This window comes from Fringilla coelebs, assembly GCF_963513975.1.
Source record: "Fringilla coelebs genome assembly, chromosome: Z".
Taxonomy (NCBI): domain Eukaryota; kingdom Metazoa; phylum Chordata; class Aves; order Passeriformes; family Fringillidae; genus Fringilla; species Fringilla coelebs.
This window is the reverse complement of record NC_140031.1, coordinates 27,223,475-27,243,765: the sequence shown is the minus strand read 5'-3', so window position 1 is coordinate 27,243,765 and position 20,291 is coordinate 27,223,475. Positions and strand designations below refer to the sequence as shown.

At 36.8% G+C, this 20,291-nt stretch overlaps 1 protein-coding gene across 6 annotated transcripts in view; it reads right to left on the bottom strand.

The window, feature by feature from the left end:
- SMARCA2 (SWI/SNF related BAF chromatin remodeling complex subunit ATPase 2) overlaps positions 1–20,291 on the bottom strand; it is a 117,508-nt gene that overhangs the window by 37,940 nt on the left and 59,277 nt on the right. For all 6 annotated transcript variants that reach the window (XM_084225802.1, XM_084225806.1, XM_084225805.1 and 3 more), the window contains 8 exons: positions 19,005–19,112; positions 16,788–16,874; positions 15,771–15,817; positions 14,223–14,389; positions 10,596–10,759; positions 9,616–9,843; positions 6,176–6,253; positions 1,530–1,748 (listed from right to left, as the gene is read on the bottom strand). In XM_084225802.1, coding sequence (XP_084081928.1) covers positions 1,530–1,748; positions 6,176–6,253; positions 9,616–9,843; positions 10,596–10,759; positions 14,223–14,389; positions 15,771–15,817; positions 16,788–16,874; positions 19,005–19,112 — 1,098 coding nt within the window. The remainder of the gene's footprint in view (positions 1–1,529; positions 1,749–6,175; positions 6,254–9,615; positions 9,844–10,595; positions 10,760–14,222; positions 14,390–15,770; positions 15,818–16,787; positions 16,875–19,004; positions 19,113–20,291) is intronic.

The following is a 20,291-nucleotide window of genomic DNA, read 5'->3' as shown; positions in this document are numbered from 1 at the left end:
ATGACACAAAGAAATCTTAAAAAAAGAGTGGTATCAGGCTACTCTGCATGAGCAGAGTTATTAGGACCACGTAATTAAATGAAAATCCAACAGGAAAATTCAAATAAAATATAACAAAAGGCCAAACAGTTAGAAACAATCCACTGCAGACTTCTAAGTTCACTGCTCAGAAATGCCTAGAAGAGGTCAGATCCTGAACTTCTATTATAAATGACACAGGACTGAATGATTCTGCAGCAGTATGACAGGGATCACATAATTTCTTTTAGGCCTGCTATTTTTGATAATAAAGCCCTCAAAACAAATATTACAGCCAACTCAAGTCACAAAACACAAAAGCCAAAGCTACCTTCTATGCTGCCATAGCCAGAGTGTTCTATCATTAAAAGAAGTAGCTTAAAATGACCCTGAGCTATACTGCATGCACTTCCATTGTAGGATAAAGTAAATCTTCAAGAATCCAAACAGGAGCTTATGTTTCTAGATCATTCTTTTTCACTTGAAAATGTCAGGTATCAAACCTCTGCAGTTTCAGAGACTTGCTTAAATTTACAGCTGGTGAATAATTTAGGCCTTTTCTCCCCTAAGCAACAGGTCTGGATTAGCTCTTAGTACAGTATTTGCACCATCAAGTCTCCCAAACATCCCATTTTAAACTAAGTAGGTAAGATTTTTACCTATCTTTAGCGAATTACACAAAAACTACAATGTACATTCTTGTTGCTATTGTCTGTAATCAAACAGATGAGTTTGTAAAACAAAACGTAGCCTGTCAGACCATGTAAATTAGTTTTGCACTTATAATATTTCACTTATAAATTTTGGAAATCATACTATGATAAAGTTTTTGAAAAGCCTTTCCAACCATCTCCTTTTTACCATGCTCTTGCTACCACACTGAAAAGACACACGTATTATTATTCACGGAATGTAGATTTCAAAGAATAGCAAGAGACAAAACCCCAGATTTCATGTTAGTTTAGTGCAAAATCTTTGCTTTCAGGTCTTAAATTCTTAAATCATTTATCAAATGTTTCGATCTCAGTGGAGCTAATAAATGCTCAATACTTGGAAATTAAATAGCCTGAGAGAAAGAAAATTTAAGTGAAAATTTCTGAATTCTTAAAAGGATTAAATATAGGCATTTAAAAATATGAAAAGCTTGTGTGGCACAGAAAGTTTTAATATACACTGACTAATGGTTTTCATGAATATTGAACAATTCTTCATGCATCTGAAAGATGACTCTTACAAAAGTACCTGAAGATGTAAGATCCATGCAAATAAGAACAGTTTCAATGGAATACTATCATAGTCCTGACTCAGCTTTTAGTAACACTGATTTGAGTTTCTGCAGTGCAGTTCAAAACTTACTTATATCTTCAACACAGCAGCAGAACCTGGATAATGAGGATATTTTAGGCCTAAAAATGTGCTCTCGCTGGTGCAGTCTCCAAAATGAGAAGAAAAACCCACCACAGATGAGTAAATTTGAAGTGTAAAAAACAGACAACCAACCAACAACGTACCCGCAGCCACTGTTTCTCTGTGAGAGCATCACTGTAGTCCACATCCCTGCGCTGACGGGATCCTCTTCCAAATATTTTCTCCTCTTCTTCTTCACATGTGAGCCTTTCAACTTCAGCATCATCCTTAATAATCCAGGATGGTAATTCATCCTCCTCCATCAAGCGAGGTTTACGTTTAGGGTTTCTGGCATCCTCCCTGCGACGATCCATGTCCATGCGCTGCAATGGCAATTGGCAAAGGATAAAAAAGTCTTAAAGGCAATTATTAAGTGAACTATGTCAATGCCCACCTCTCTAAAAACTCTTGAAACTTTAAACAAAGTCCTTCCCAGATATCTCCCTTTCATAATATTCCTAAATAATTCTAAAATGCCTCTGTAAAAAGAAGCTACACTCAATTGTTTATTTCCAGTCATATTCACAACTTCATAACTAGCACTCACTGAAGGAGCTAAGACAACACACAGCCAAGTGACATAAAGCAGATCTCAGGACGCTGCTGCCCCCATAAAATTTTACTACTATGTAACTAAAAAGAGTAACTAAAAATACACTAGTTTTGTTACCCTGAATATCAGAAGAAGATTTAGAAGCTGGTATAAGAAACAAAGAATCAAAGGAGAACTAATAAATTCAGAGAAAGGCTTGTTTAGACAGAGCCAGAAAGCCAACACGCTTGAACCCCTGAATTTTTTTCTGGTCTTATTGCTGTACCAGACAAAAATCAAAACACAACAATATCAGATAAGCTTAGCTGAAGTGCTACAAACATAAGAAGGTGATGTTAACTCTTTCAGCTGAAATTTAAATAATCATTCATTTCAAGTGCAGTGAGCAATAGCTCAGACATGGAGACAGAGAATACATTCCTATAATCTACTGTAGATTCATCAGTGAAGTGCATTATAATCCTCCTGCGGAAGCATCCACCTCTATCAACTACATACTGACCTGGCTCTCATGGTCCCATGAACTGCACCTGCATTGTCTTAAGTACTCAAATCAGGTAATATGAATAGGAATTTCAAATTGGCCTTTTGAAGAGTCATACAGTACTTAACACTCAGCAATCAGCTGCTAAGCAGAGAAAACAACCAGATGGCCACCAACATTTGAAAAAACCAAGAGAAATCTAAATTATTTTTATATAACTAATAATTATATGTTCACTGTCCTAAATAAGGCCTAAATACTAAAAATAACATGCTACCACTACTTAAACCTAGGCAAAGAACTTGAATGTTGGCACAGTCAAGGCCCAAAATTTCCAGTTTAGAAAAACCACAGAGCCCTGCTGTCCTCTGAATTGTGGATGGGTATCTTAAACTTTCCAAATTATAACTAGAAGAGTCCTTGAAAGAAACATCAAAGACATTTCATGTAAAAACTTTGAAATTATAACTAAGAGAGACCTTGAAAAAAATATTCAAGCCACTCAGTGCAAAATCAGTAATTTATACACCCTGTTCTCGTAGATTGCCATTTTCACTTCAAGGAGATTAACTGTATTAGCACAACTGGAGTTCTGGTGCCCATTTGGCCTTCTACTTGAAAGGCATTTTTTACACCAAAAATCACATTCTTTTAATGTTTTCTTTATTTAAGCAGTTCTAACACTAAGGGGGACCATTTCTTTTCCAGATAAGTAACTTACTGAAGCATTCTTATGCACTGACAAGAGTTGTAGAGATCACGTAAACCCCCTGATTTTTCTCTGAGTATTTTCCAAATTTTTTTACTATGTGAAGCCTCTAAAAGCCACAGGAACAAAGCCCACTTGTACACACCTTCTCTCTGAACAATGAACTACATTTCAGGTCCTGTGCCAAACAATGCTTCTAACCTGCAAAGTGACTATAGAACAGATGCTCATGGAACTGATCTTTCTTGCTGCTCATTTCAAATAAGTATAATACATGCTTTTACACACATAACACACTATGACACCCAAACACATTTGCTGTTGGATATTGCCGACTCCTGAATTTTGATTACATATGCACAACTTTAAAAGGGAATAAAGTGGCACAGGTATCGCTACAGTAAAGAAAATACAGACTACCTTTTGCCCTTTATTTGACTATGCAAGACTTGAAATATTGATAAAAAGACAAATAGCTCTGATTGACAAACTTTATATTAACAATTTAAACTATTTCCTAGCTATTAACATTTAACTACAATCTTACTATTTTCAAACCTTGGATTTCAAAGCATGTACTTTTGCCTTTTAAAATTTTTACTACCAACTCCTTACTTTCCCTTAAAAACTGCCACATAATTAATATAAAAAACATGCATTCAGCATACATAGCTTCACAAACTACTTAGATGCAGGACTTGACGAGATTCTAAGCAAGTTCACAGAAAAAAAACAATAGAGCCAAGCTAGTGACTCCCTCAAAAGCAGGGAGGAACTGCAGAGAGACCTTGACAAATGAGAGGACTGGGAAATTACCAACCATACGAAGTTCAAAAAGGCTGAGAAGCCAGATTCTGCTTCTGGGATGGGGCAGCCCTGGAATATAGAGACAGACTGGGAAATGAGATGCTGGAAACACCACTGCAGAAAAGGCCCTGGGAGTACTTGGTTATGGCCAGTTAAACATGGTCAGCAGTGCCCTGGCAGCCAGGAGGGCCACCCGTGTCCTGGAGACATCAGGCACAGCATGGCCAGCCAGGCAAGGCAGGGGATTGTTCTGCTCTGCTCTGAGCTGGGGCAGCCTCCCCTCGAGTGCTGGGGGCAGTTCTGGGTGCCACAGTGTAAGAGAGGTACAGAACTATTGGAGAGTGTCCAAAGGAGAACCATGAGGATGATGAAGGGCCTTGAGAGGAACCCTTATGAGGAGCAGCTGTGGTCACCTGTTTTTTTCAGTCTGGAGAAGAGTGTGGGGAGACCTCATTACAGTCAAGCTCCTCATGACAGGAAGAGCAGGGGCAGGCACTGATCTCTTCTCTGTGGTGCCCAGTGACAGGACCTGATGGAATGGCCTGAAGTTGTGTCAGAGATGGTTTAGGCTGGATATCAGGAAAAGGTTCTCCACCCAGAGAGTCGCAGAGCACTGGAACAGGCTCCCCAGAGAAGCTGTCACAGCACCAAGCCTGACAGAGTTAGAGGTGTTTGGACAATGCTCTCAAACACATGGTGTGATTTTTGGCATGTCCTGTGCAGGGCCAGGAGTTGGAATTGGCTCTTGGGGGTCCCTTTCAGCTCAGCATATTCCGTGATTCTGCGAAAACTGTCTTTACTCTTGGCTCCTCAACTTGTTTTACATTAAATAGCCTTCAAATTTAATACTAAAAGTTGAAGAAAACAGATACAAATTCATCAGCTACTTTCAACCATGGATTAGTTCTTCCCTTCTGGGTCTGAAGGAGAAATCAGAAGCTCTTTTCTAGCAGCAAATACACCTTCACAAAACGCAGGGTATGTTCAGTCAATAATTCAGATGAAATTATTTGAGGTTTGGATCAAATGGCGACCTCTTGGTTTGTGTAATGGAAATCTCCTTACACTCAAATCACCGATGGAAAAGTTAAAAAAGACAGGTGTCTGTAAGCACTCCTTTTCTGCGCAACTTGGCTTTAGAGATTTCAGTTCTGAGTAACACTTAATGAAGCTTAGCATGAAAACACTAAACTGGCAAATCAGCAAGAGTAAAAGAAGAGTCATACAGGGTAATATGGCCTTTTCCAACAGTGTACATAAACAACTGTAACTTACACAAAAGGGCCCCAGCACGCTGGTGTAACAGCAAATTTTTACAGATGAATTCGTAAGCAGAAGACAATGAGGGAATAAAACCTGTACTGGGTACACAGGTTTTGCAATGGTCCTATCAGCAGTTGCTTCTGTGGACACCACCAAATACACACCATTTATGCACACAGGAGTGTCTGTCTTATTCTACCTTGCAGAAGAAAGCCACCTCTGTAGAATTAGAGGGCATGGTGCTTTACCTTCAATACTTAAGTACTGCCCTGTACTGGTGTCAGTGAAGCCCAGAGGTCCTCTAGCAATCCTCAGACTGTATAAACACTAAAAGGCAAGAGCCATGCCTACAACGGCATTTCAGTAATTATTCCATCAGTGCTGCAGTAGCATAACAAAAAGGGAACTACTAATAAAAAGAAGTGGCTCACATTTGAACCACTAGTTCCAACAGTTGTAGCAGCAGAGATGCAGCTAACTGGATTCCTGACAAAACCATCAACAATACCCCAGTTAACCCACCAAGAAAACAGCACTGTTAGTCTATTAACTTACTACCTTGTTAAGTTCCTGTAGTTGTCCTTGCCAATATTGAAGTCCAAAAGTAAGACAAAATATTGAATAGCAATAGTATGCTGTAGAATTAGCAAGCCAAACTATGACTGACACTTTTGAGCTACAAATTTCTCAGGCTGTGTCAAACTCTTCATCTAGATTGTCACTGTTTCACAGACAGCAAGCAATCTCTGAAGACTCTGTGGCATTTGAGGAACTCTGCATTTAAGCAGACTACACTTTTTTCCTCAGATGAGCAACACAAGTAAATAAAACCTACTTCTCCAGTAAAGTTTTGAAAAACTTGAGTGATAAAAAGGTTAAGGCCTTTATTAAAAACACTAGAGAAGATTATTTTTTTATGATTACCCATCCTCACCATAAAGAGATCAAATTCCTCCTCACGTCGAGCAATCATCTGATTCAGTGTCTCATCATCAGGAACTTCATCTTCTTCCTGGTTAGAAAGATGGATAAAATTATTAGGAAGTACTCAGATGCCCCTTGAACTAACAGCCTCGATCAGTTCAGAGCTCCACTGCATTTGAACTGAAACGAAACCTTTTAAACTGTTCAACTATTCAGAAATAGCTATTCAGCTATTCAAGTGCCCAAATGAGATGGTAAGAATGACAAATGAGACTTATTACTCCCTTCAAATCTTGAGAATGAGGAAATTACCAAATACAAAACCAGGAAATTTTGGCTTGTGGTTTTTCTGGGTCAGAAGCACAGTTAGTGCTTTGGTTAAAATGGATGGATTTCTGTTCTGCTATTCCACAATATTCCTTCAGAAATACCATTCTAGATTTTGAGGTTTTTCCCATCAAAGTAAGATGACTGAAAAATTCCTGATTAAATGAAAAGAACGAAGCATGTTTTTATCCTGGAAAATAAACCTGCTGAATCACTTTCTCTTGACCATTTTCTGCTTACAAATTGAGGTGTGAAAATTTTACTGCAGACAAAATGGATTTTTTCATAAAAACAGAAGCAGGCACTAGAAAAACAATTTAGAACGGTAGTGGTCAAGTGAAAATGTTAAAGTTGAAACCAGTATGATACCCACTTTAAAACAACCCACTTTAAAACAAAGCCCAAAATATTCAGTCTTCCTCCCTGAATTATTCTGAAACCTCAGACAACAGGTCACTGTGCACAGGGCTTTCTGAACCTTTATCTCTACACTATGATACAGATCTAAAATTCTTCCTAAAAATTCACGTTTTGAGCCCAGTTTAGTGGGAGTATAGAACGCTGCATGTAGCATCCAAAAAGCTAATATCCTGTAGTTTATTTTTCAGAAATAATAAGTCATTTATATTTCCACACATCTTCCCTCCAGTGTCTGGATTTCTACACCTCAGAAAAAAACCCACAGCAGTCCTCATTAATGCAATTCTCAGGGAACACCTCTGAACCTTAATGAACATTTAATTTAAATTTTAACATGAACCAGGCAACTGGGAAAGCGATTAAGAGAGCTAGTTCTTCTCACTTCCAGTCACTGCTCCTTCTCTCTTCACGAAAAGAAAGTCACATGGTTACTCACACAGAGAAAAAGAGATTCTTTTGTAAATGTGACCGTCATAAAAGGGCCACACACTTCCTTATTATCTCAGAATAACCTCTGACCTGAAAAAAATAAGTGATCTTACAGTAGAAGCTGTAACAATAATGCATTATCAGCAGTTAGGCTGAATAGTCCTCTTTCCAAACAAGTAGGCTTTGCAGAAGAAAAAATTATAAATAAACTCAACTGCCAACAAAAAATTACACTGTGAACAAGTAACTTCTAAGCAGTTGTCATACATTGCCATTATTTTAATGAATCTTTCTAAATACACAGACATTACCTCTCTGCTTTATCTAGTACTGCTAAAAGAAAAAATGGATCAAAAAAAAAGAAAGAAGAAAGAAAAATAAGGAGAGTCTTAATGCTGAACTTAAAAAAAAAACTACTGAAAAAGGATGAACAGAACATAGTGCTCTACATACAAGTGTGAAAGCTTGCTTAGCATGGGAATATTTAACTAGATTATCAGTAAACAATATCTTTGTTAGACATGCCAGTCCACATTTGTAAGTCAAAGTTGTGTCAATATTGTTGATAATTTAACTTTAAATGAGAGGTTTACTTTTTTCCTATCAATCTCCCACTTGACACTCAGTGCTGCTGCAATGAAGGAGCAATGGCTGACCATTGCAGGATTGTGCAAATTCACTTCCTCTTAGTCCTCAAGAGGTTGAATGTTTGGGCAGAGTTTTGTATAGTCTCTGCTCATAAAGAAGTATTACTTGAAAGCTTCAGCTAGGAGTCAGACCACAACACCAATGCTTTAAAGACTGGTGGTGGGCTATGGCAAATAAACCATTTTTAAATCTGCTTGCTTTGGGATGGCAGATTAAGTATTTAACATACAAGAAACAAATTGCTCAGAAGTCATCTACAAAATAAGGCATGTCACACAGGCCTGAGCAGCAGCCCTGACTTCTGAAACACTGTCCAATAAATGCTTCAGAAACAAATGTACTCCAAATTTTTTTTAAAATTCACTGGATTACTGAAAATGTCTGCTGGTTTCCTACTCATATAGAAAGTGTGGTCTGCTTTAGAAGTACAGGTTTACTTAATAGAAAATGGTACATATGTATATCACCAAATTTCTGCATTAACACCACAAATAAAAGCCAATTACTGATAAAAATGTTTCGTCACTCTTCTTTAATTTCTATGAAAAATACTAAAACAATAAAAAATTTCATCTTAATCATGCTTTTCTAAATGCACAATGCAGAGTTTACACAAAAGGATTAATGACTGAAGAAGTAAACTCCTTGATCTTTGAAACTTTATTCCATATAATGAAGGATGCTAGTGAAATACAGGCTGTACAATCTCCCATCAGTGTGCACCTCATTCAGACACACAAGCTCCACTCAGAGGCAAGATTGGTCTCAAAAGCTCTGTCTTTAACCAGTACAGGATATTTTCAAGGTGGGAAAAAGTCAGTGCTGATCAAAAATTTCTCTGTGTGTATCATCAGTATAACTGACACATTTATTTAATCTCTCCCAAATACAGCTTTTGTCCAAATACCGAATTTTGTTCAAATTAAGAGAAGAGTCTGCAGTGACAGGCGAAAGAATAGGTTCATCATTCCATACTCAGAGTTCCATAAAAGAACACAATGAAAAGGGAGGGACATTCAGTGTTCCTCACTTCCCACTATTAAAAGATAAGACTTGACAGCTCTCTTTAAACAGCTAATTATTAGTCAAAGAGAAAGTGGTGATGAGAAGTCTGGTCTGGACACAGCACCAGAAAGAAAGCTACTTTCGGGCTTGTCCTAAGCCCAAGGCATATCAAAGCAGATCTTAACTCTTAAATAGATTCCAAATGAAGTACAGTAAGCAGGGTCATTCAAAACTGAACCTAGGTAGTACTAGCTGCTCAGCATGTCTGAAAATCAAATTGCCTAGCTGAACATATATACTGGACTTAGGAAATGGTTTAAAATGTGTTCTGGGAAAAAACCCTTTGTTTGAATGCAACTATTTGCCAAAATTATAAAGGGTAGAATGGGTTTTAAGTTGCAATGCGTAATTCTACACTAAGATTTAACTATAACCATTACATCATAACCACTAGGTTACAACCTATTACTGTGACTATAAAAAAAGATAAAAATTATTTCTCTAAATGGATGGTATGAAATTATAATAAAATTTTTAATTTCAAGAGTTATGACAATCTTTGTAAATGATGAATAAAAGAAGAATCAGTACTTCCTGAGTAATTATTTCTAACTACCTTACCTCATTTTCTTCTTCATGCTCCAGTATAGCTTGGAGGAAAGCTCTCCTTTCATGGCTTGAAGATTTCTGATCAAACATTCCTGCCTGAATAACTTTTTGATCTACATTCAGCTTATACTTTGCCGCAGCAAGTATCTTCTCTTCCACACTGTTCACAGTGCACAGTCGCAGGACTCTAACTTCATTCTGCTGACCAATTCGGTGAGCTCTATCCTGGGCCTGCAAGTCCTATTAGGCAAAGAATACAGAGAGTAATTTAACAGAGAGAGTGAATGCAAATAGTAAAACTCTTTTTAGTCTCACTTCCCTTACATTTTACATGTGATCATTAAGTATTATGTGAATTACATACATTTGCACAACAGCTGAAAACACACACACAACTATGCATTTGCAGGGATATTGAACTTACTTTCTTACAAATAAGAAAATAAAAAAGGTGGCAAAGGCATAATTCAGTTACCCCTTCTGGCTTTTTAAAACAAGTCAAAGTGGTGTGATATCCTCTTTCTCTGGTATCCATAGTTACTACTACCCACCACAGAGTAAGTTGGCCCCAGGCCAAGACTACTGCACTCACATGGTCACCTAATTTCATGAGACAGGTAGCATTCAGCATAGCCTTTACTGAAGTATTACAAACTACCTACCAAAGGCATGTGAGCTGGTTATTATATCCTAAGGGTTAAAGAATGACTACAGTTATACTAATGAAGCAGGTTTATAATAAACCTAGCACTGAGGATACTACAAGACTCAGATAAAATATATATGTAGGCACAGAATTAGTTCACCGATTCAAACCAAAACATTTCCTAATTGTGGCAGTTTGCCTCACTAATTCCTCTCATAGCAGCATTTTATCTCTTCCTTGGATTTTTTTCTTTCATCCCAGGCTACACCACCTATTTAAAGAAGCAACTCAAAAAAGCATCATGGATTCTTTGCACATTTTATGAAGACAAGAAAATAAATATAACCTGATGAGGATTCCAGTCACTATCAAAGATTATAACAGTGTCAGCAGCCTGGAGATTTAAGCCTAGCCCTCCAGCCCTTGTACTCAGCAAGAAGATAAAGTATTGTGATCCAGGTTCATTGAATTTCTTCAACAGAGCAGCTCGATCCTCTGATTTTGTTGTGCCTGAAAAAAAAAAAATTAAAATATCATATAATAAAGTTGTGAACTGAAGAAATATAAATACAATGTCTGTTGCTAAAACTACATGTGAAAGAGTTATTTTAGTGCACTGCTTTTTGACATCTCTGCCACATTTTCCATAACACTGGCCATGAATGTTTAGGTCAACTGCCTATCACACCTATGAGATGGACTTCTGAAGGTCTCTTTAAATGCATTTGTTTTGACATTTCTAAAGTAGAAGTTAAAATGTTGGCTAACACTGTTATACCTTTTTATAACTCACAAAAATTTCAGTTGAAACTACTATACACATACAGAAGAGAGCTCTAGTTTTGATTAATGCCTTCTGGCTAGAGCAGCATTAAATATTTTTAAAAGCTACTTATAGAGAGATTTATCAAAATGTCACTATTTGCCTTTGGAGTCATAGTTAATACCAAAAGACTGCAAATTCTTAAAATGTCCCATCTTGAGGGTGATATATGTATGATTTTTTTTTTATTACTATGGTGGGTTGTTCCCCCACTGGCTTCCACATACACACCCCTGCCTCCCCACACTCAGCAGTACATGGGGAGGAAACAAAACAGAAAAGCTCCTGTGCTGAGAAAAAGGCAGCTTAAGAGAAGTGAAAAGTGTGTGTGCAAGGATAAGAAGAGGAATTTATTTCCACTTCCCAGCAGCAAACAGATGTTCAGCTGCTTTCTGGGAAGCAGGGCCTCAGCATCGGTAATGACTAATTGGGAAGACAAATGCCATAACAAGTGATGTCCCTGCATCCTCCTCTTTTCCCTCAGGTCTAATGGCTGTTCACAACCCTTTAGTCAGCCTGGGTCAACTGTCTTATCTGGGTCCCAGTTCAATGCAGCCTTACAGGCCTTGGGGGAGAGGGGCGTTTGGAGAGGAAGCCTTGACACTGCAAGCGCTGCTCAGCAATAGCCTAATACCGGGATGATGTCACTGATGGTGTTACAAGTGCAAAGCACAGCATTACACCGGCTGCTAGGAGGAAAATTGTTCCACCCATCTGTAGCCACCACAATCACACAGCCAAACTGCCAGCCCACTGCTGACACAATAAGCATGTGAATTGGGTAGGAAACACTCCATGTAAGAAGACAGCTGAAGGGAACCAGGATAGATTGTATCACAGTATGAAAGCATCTGTCATTATGAAACTGGAAAGGAAGAAAAAGGGTTTATCTAATTTAATGAACTACCTGAAAAAGACAATGAGGTGTATCTACCATATTGTGTCTTGCAGTAAATATTCTACCATGAAGAGGAATTAATTTAAAATTACATTATGTAATCTAAAACATTTAAAATGTAATGTAATTTATCTGTCCTGAATAGAAGTGTTAAAGCACATGCACGCCAGAGGTATGAAGAGGGCTTTGTTAGCATGCCCTCTGATCTTCAGATAGTTTTGGCATTCTACAGCACAGAGACATAGCTCATTTGTGTGTCAGTTTCATAATTCCATTTTATATTCAAGGATAATATTGGTTCAACTTCATGTTCATTAATATTAATAAAAGATGAGAATATTTCTTGGTACTACTTTTTCTTCTGATTAAAGCATGAAGCTAAGAGTCAATTTAAAACACTGGTAAAAATGTTCAGAAGAAACTTCAAGTCTCACTCACACTCTTCTCTGCATTTACATAAAATCATTGCTTCTCTACTGAAAAGTATTCTGATAAATGCTGCTAGTCCTACGTAATACTATAATGTATGAGATAAAACATCAACCAAAAATGACCACTATTTAAGAAGCTCAGTATGAGGTAGAGATAATCAACATGGAAGAGACCAAAATGGAAACTTCTATCACACTGGTTTAAAACTCAGGTGGGATACACTATTTTTAATTTTTCTTTCATAGAATTGCGGGACTCAATTAGCAAATAAAATAGATTGGAAAAGACCTCGGAGATCATCAAATCCAACCTCTGACGAAACACTACCTTGTGTACCCAATCACAGCACTAAGTGCTACAGCCATTCTTTCCTCAAACATCTTAATGCATGGTGTCTTCCCCATGTTTTTGGGCAGGCCATTCCGATGCCCAATCACCCTTTCTGTGAAGAAATTCTTCCCGATGTCCAATGTGAACCTCCCCTGGTGCAGCTTGAGACTGTGTCCTCTTGTCCTGTCACTGACAGCCTGTGAGCAGAGACTGACCTCCACTTGGCTACAGCCTCCTTTCAGGGAGTTGTAGAGTGTGATGAGGTCACCCCTCACCCTCCTCCAGGCTAAACAACCCCAGCTCCCTCAGCTACCTCTTGCAGGACATCTGCTCCAGATCCTTCCCCAGCTCTGCTGCCCTTCTCTGGACATGCTCCAGCAACCTCAATGTCCTTCATGAAGTGAGGGACCCAGAACTGAACACAGAACTGACAGTATGGCCTCTCCAGTGGGTACTCACTGATTACAGGGGGAACAGTCCCTGCCCTGCTCCTGCTGGCCACACTGTTGCTGGCACAGGCCAGGATGCCATTGCCCTTCTTGCCCACCTGGGCACTGCTGGCTCATGTTCAGCTGCTGTCACCAGCACCCCCAGCTCCTTTCCCTGTGGGCAGCTTTGCAGCCACTCTGCCCCAGCCTGTGGCACTGCCTGGGGTTGCTGTGACCCAAGAGCAGTCTGTGAATCTACTGAGGGTACATTCAAACCCCTCATCCAGACCATCCACAAACAAAGACATTGAACACTCAACATAGACACTGAACAGAGTAAAGATATTCATATCTAAAATGTTTCTAAACCATCTTTTTGTTTGAAGTAATAAAACATATCTACATATGAAGAAATTGAGGCTTTTGATCCTCCTGTGAAATTCAGGCATCACACTGAAACTCAGCTATCCTGTGAAGGATAGCAGTTGAATTTTAAACAGACAAAAATGAATTTATTCCATTCGAATACAGGTCTAATACTGCCATTATCATCTCTTATCATGAGAATATTTTCAGGCAACTTAGATATTGATGACTGATTTGGAACCTTGGATTTTAAACCCTATGTGAAAAAGAGATGAGCCTCTAAGCAACAAATTTATACATAGGTTACATTCCTAGAATAGACCTGAAGGTTTATCAAAAGAATCCATTGACCAAATGGTCTGCAGATTTAACAGATAAAAGAAAACACTCAAAGAGACAGAGACAAATACTTCTACCAAAAGAAGCAAAAGTACATCTTTCTCAGTGCCTTCCTTGTCTGGAAGGATATGGGAAATTTTACTAAACAGTCACTGAAGGGTCTACTGGCATAACTTCATGGTAAATACACTTGCAGGATTATAAAACAGTATTTTCAACCTGTTTTCACTCTTGGATAGTCACAATACAGCACTGTTATAAAAACACTGGGAGGAGAACCCAGGCCTCCTATGCCCAAACTAATGAAGGATACTACCTCTTATCTTAGTATTTATCCTCTTTTTCCACTTCACTTACCATCAAGACGCAGGTAAAGGAAATTTCGAAATGCAAAGTAGTCTTCCATAATGGTCATGAGTGATGTCATTTGACAGAAAAGGAGTACACGATGGTTAGTAGCTCGTAACTTTGGTAGAATACGATCGAGTAGCTCAAACTTCCCTGAGGCCCGATAAAGTTCAGCTCTGTTGGAGAGAAGCAGCACAGTAAATACCAGAATAAGCCCACATTTCAAAGTCTGCAGTCATTATCATGGCAGAGTACAACAAAAAAATCTAATTTACTTAATCTAAACAAGACTAATAGCACTTTTCTTTAAAATTACACATGTTGATGAAAATAAACATGTGAAGGCCCGCATTCTTGAATTTTTGTCAATTACAGAAATTGTGCTGACTTTCAATTACTCAATTCTTTTTCATTATTTATTAAAACAAATTTTATTTCTTAGTTAGATAAGCATTCTATAAGCTAAGATATTCACTTGCTGTTTTGTTTTCAACTGGCATTAAAAACAACTTTCAATTGCAACTGCAGGTTTTTTTTATTGTATTCATCAGGCATTTGTTGGAAATTACCCCCTTTCTACTCAACTATCACACACGTGAAAGTGAAATACTGCAAACGGAATTAATATATGGAGATAGTGGCAGAAGTCTGACACACACTCTTTAGCCATACAACCTTGGTAATCCCAAACAGTGTTTAGCTGTTTTGATTAGCTACTCTTTTGTCTTCTACGCAATAATTCCAAAACTGACTCCTAGCACTGGAATGCAATCCACAACCCAGAAAATGAATACAAGTAAACAGAACATCTAAATCAACACCACAGGGATACACTTTACAGGAATAAACTTCATGCAACGCTTCTCTAACCTTCAGTCTGCACTCTCAAAATTTATCATTAGCAATGGCACAAAATCCAGAAGATATATAGCCTTCTGATATGCACACATCTGTAATCAGCCAAAGACTAAACTGTTTAGGAGACAAGTATTTTGGTATACTAGCTAAGGATGCAAAGAGTCTGGTATACTAGATAAGGAAAAAAAGATATCATTAGTACCTAAACAGGAAGAAAGTGAGGTGGATGATACACACTTTTTGTTTAGAAAGCATCCATTAACTTGACAGCTGCACAGAGCGTCAAGAAAAATAAAACAAATCTTTTTCATTTCAGATAATGGAAGAAATGCTACTTTAATTTGGAAAAGAGATAGTAAAAAAGGAAAAGTAGAAGGGAAAAGTAACAATAAAGAGAAGAAAATCCTGACAGATATGTCTAAAAAGCCATCCCAATAAATTTCAGATGGTATATTATTTCAAAATAAGGGGAAAGGAAGACATAAGCCTTTTCTGTCTGCCATCCTGAAGGAGACGGAGAGTCATGAAAAGATCTTGTAACACTACTAGTACTATTAGGTTTTGCTTTACATATGTGCCCTGTAATTCCTCTGCCTCCAAATAAAATGCTTGAGTTTCCTAACATATAGCTTCCAGAAAAAGAAAGTCATCATTAATTCCATTACAACACTATGGACAGCAGGAAAAACAGAGAGTTACCCGTTAATGACCCCATTTGAGTAGCCCAGATGTTCAGCAAAGGACTCCTGCAAAGTTATAAGCAATAAACATATTACAAAATATACAGCAGCCAAAAATGACACATTCTTATAGAAATCAAATTAAATATATCAGTATTGCAGTTTGAATTCAATGATGCTCATGCTCTTGGAAACCACCTTGTGGCAACAATGCTCTGAGTAATGTTTTCCTGTACTATTATTTGAAATTCATGATTTGCAGAACTGACTTCTGCAGCATACATTTTACCAGATTACAAATATGGTAGAATAGGAATTAATTTATATTGACCAGTAGAAGATCCATCTGCAAATTACTCAATTTAATTACTCAGCATACAAGATCATGATGAGAGAAAAACTATAACAACAACAACAACAATAATAATAATAACAGTAGACAATTATATTTTCATAAATTTGGCTATATTCCAGATATCTATGACACTTTCTATCTTTTCAGATATATTATGGTATTTAGATGGTATTTATATTACGAGAAAGATATATTATATTGAGAGATGGTATTATGTAGATAGTACATTTTTGCTGACAAAACAAGATGGATAGAATAGAACAATTGTAGTTGACACAAACAAGATGGATAGACTAGAACAACTGTAGTTGACACTGCAGAAGATTAGCAGTCTGATAAATACAGAGATTCTACACATGACATTTTGAACTGGTGTCTGTACATAATGAATTTGCAGCATGTGAATACCAAGTTGCTCTGGGTTGTCTTAAATTAAGAAAAAACTCTTCACTTTTTAAAGACACTGCTCCATAAAATTAACTATTTTAAAAACAGACTTTGGATTATCAACAAAAAGATGGCACTTATTAACTTTTTTTTTTTGATCTGTCCTTTCCAGTACAAATTATGTGGACAGAGATGTCCCCTCCCACACACATAAGCTTTAGCAGCAGTTTTCTATTACCCTATCTTATTTTATTGAATAAAAACAACTCTCAAAATCAGACCTATCATTCTTACCTCAATGTGTTGAAACATGTATGGGTGATTGCAAATCTTTCTCAATTGCATGATAGTGTTCATAAGAGTTTTCGCTCCACCTTTTCCCTATGGATAAAAACAACGCAAACCAAATGATTAATTTCTTAGTTTATGAATATATTCTTTTAACATACTTTTATCCCAATCCAAACACTACATCACTAATATAAAAAAAAAACAAACAAAAGGAAATCAAAACACAACAAAATTTCACAATAAGAAAAAACAAACCAGGACAAACCAAAAGAACAAAAATCGAAAAGCTATTGTCTTGCTCTATAATTTCATCTGTCATAAGGATGCTCTGTAATGAAAAAGGAAGACCTGGAAACAATTGACAAAGTGCACTACATTTCTACCTGCAGAGTTCTTGGTGGGAAGCAAAGCATCTACTGCCCTGATTATTTATACTCTTCACTAATGAAACTATACAAACTCCATAGCGTCTGAACCCTCTAAGAGAAGTAATTCTAGTTGGATTCTTTTCAATTCCATAGTAACTTTTCCAGTCTGTTAACTCAATATATGGGTTTCTCACCCCAGGCCAAGCAAACAATCAGGCCAGAGGTACTAAAATGCACAAGCTCAACAGATGAATTAGTAATCTTATTATTTAAGGAAGTATATTCTCAAAACAATTTACCAATTTTGAGTTGTAAACTAGGGGAAAATACAGTACTTACTTATAATATACTAGCAATATTCTAGTCTTTTCTGGGAAGTACACTGAAATCATAACTTTCATCTAGAGCAGAGATAATCCATTTGAAGGGGGCACTCCATATATTTAAAACTTGGTTTTGTTCTTTCTAAGATCATCTCTAATTTGCTCCAAAAATGCAGTTCATATTTGTTATAAAAATAATTTCCTAGAGCTTTCGATCTGAGTGAATTGTCCCTAATATGACCTGGGTACAGGCCAGAGCTGCAGAAGGTCATGATTTTTTTCCTAACACAATGGTTGTTTGATCATTGAAGCCAAGCAATCTTAATAACTACCTCCCTTTGCTGACAACAGGTAGCAGGGATAACAGGAGTTTGATTTAACATTTAAAAAAAAATCAATTAAGAGAGAGTTGCAAGAAAGGAAAAATTTTAGCCCCTTGGGGAGACTGGAAGGCAAGGGAAGTGTTCAGAAGACAGCAAAGGCAATTTTAACTGGTTAATCACAAAGCCAGGTAGAGAAACAGGTAGGAAAAAATACATGGAAGCATCTGAGCAGATAAAAGAAAGAGACCAGAAAAGGAAGTAGAAGACTGTGATACAAACCGAAAATTTTTTAGGACAAACATAAAGACATTAAACGGAAAAAAATGCATTAAAAATACAACTGAGGAATATGAATTAAAGTCTAAAAAGTGTTCAAACTATGAAGAAGCATTTCAATATCCAGTGAAAAAGAGCCCTTTTCCTGGAGTTAAATTAAGCAGCAGTAAAGAAAACAATTTGACTGCAAAGAACTGGAAAGGTAAAGTAAGATACTGAGTAGAAAAATCACCTGTACCAATGGAACCTGAAAAAGGAAAATGGAAAGACTGTATGTGCACTACATCAGCAATATACATACGAGAGAGTGTGAACTGAAACTCTTACATTCTAGACATTCTGCAGTGTCTGTTCAAAATATTTCACATTTACTATAGCATTTCAAATTTGTTATCATGTGAAAAGTTGATGAATGGCAATTTCTTTACTCAGTAGTGACTGGATCAACCCCCATCACAGCATAAACAACATTTACTACTATAAAGTCTAAATCTGACTATATGACTTTGAATCTTACTGATCTCTTAAAGAATTCTGTCACCAACAGACCTTGTAAGGATGAAAGCAAGCATACAGTCCTAGCTAACTGAAACAAGACTTAACTAATAGCTCTGAAAAAGAAGATAAATGACCTCCTGTAGCCATCATTCTCACAATCACAATTATTCAGATATATTATTGAATTAAGCTCAGCCAAGGAAATGCAGTTTTTTCTTAAACATTGCCTGCTTGTGGAAAGGCAGTGCAACTACACTTCTCCTTGTGAATAACTTCAGTCTTGTAACTGAAAGGCATGCCTGAAATTTTTCGTCCCGTGGCAAATACCTGCAGTAAGAGTTTATATATTAATTTAATAAAACAGAAGTCATGTTGTTAACATGTTCACTTGTAATACATTACTTCCTTAATATTTCAGTTTTTCTTTTGTACCTTCTTGTCTTTTTCAGAACCATCTGTGAGAAGGATTCCCTTGGCTTGCATGTGACGGTACAGGATCTTTTGAAGAGCTGACATATCACACTTGATCACATATTCCACCTGGTATTAAAAAAAACCCCAAACCATGAACATGCTGACGCAGTAATATTAGTAGGATCTAAGTGCAGGTTTTTGTCATTCTACAACAAAACAAAAAAATCCTATTTATCTTTTATATGTACCAAATCACCATATAAAATTTCAATGACCAGCAAGCAAGAAATGAGTATTTGTGAGTCGCAGCTGCAGTGAGACAGCTGGATTCTAAAGATGCAACTGCAGGATTATCCGACAAACATTTCTCACTCAGTAATTTTTAAAATCTAAAAAAATAATTTAAAATTAATATGCAACTAAAAAACTGTTTTATGTTTAATAACCAATTGAATTTATTATGTCTGTTAAATATTATAAAAATATCAAGGAAAGCATTATAAAAATATCATCACTGTATATCTGGTAATTAAGAACCCCTCATAGAGTCTAACTGGTATAATGTTCATCTATATTGTCACCATTTTCTCAACATCCACTAAAACACTAGGAATTAATACAGTATTAATTATGGCAACAAAAAGAATTATGGAGTATGAGTGCGTATGTAACTTGAAAATTTTTTCTCTCAGTGCCTATTAATGGATTTAGCAGTGGTTTGATTTAAGTATTATTTTCAAATGCAAGCATCTTTTATTCTCAAATAAATTCTTCTGAAGGTATTGAGAACTTGACTTTTGAAGGAACAGAAATCTGCAACAGTAGTAGTTTTTACATGATTACAAAGATGAAAAATCATTTAAAAATGCCTTTCTTTGTATTGTCTCTAAGCATCTGTACAGAGTTCTCCATTCATTTAGCCAGTCAGCTTGTAACACACCTTATAAATATTTCAGTTTTGTTTGGTTTTAATCCAGTTTACCTTAAAACCAACTTTTCCTTATCATACCTTCAAATTTACTTTTTTTTTAATTTTAGTTTTTGTTATTCTGTGAAGAGAGATGTAGAATTGCAGAGGAGGACAAAATGGGACAAGAAATAAAACAATTACCTTTGAAATCAGAAAATAATTTCATGTTCTGAATTAAAATGCCACTAGTTAGAAATAATTGTGCAATTTCAACAAGACACTTCACACAATCCTTGGAATTATAATAAACCAAATTGTGCCTGCTTCATAAAGCGCAATAGTCCTTCAGAAATTTCCGTGAACTAGCTTCAACCCAGTGCAAGGAGGATGGTACA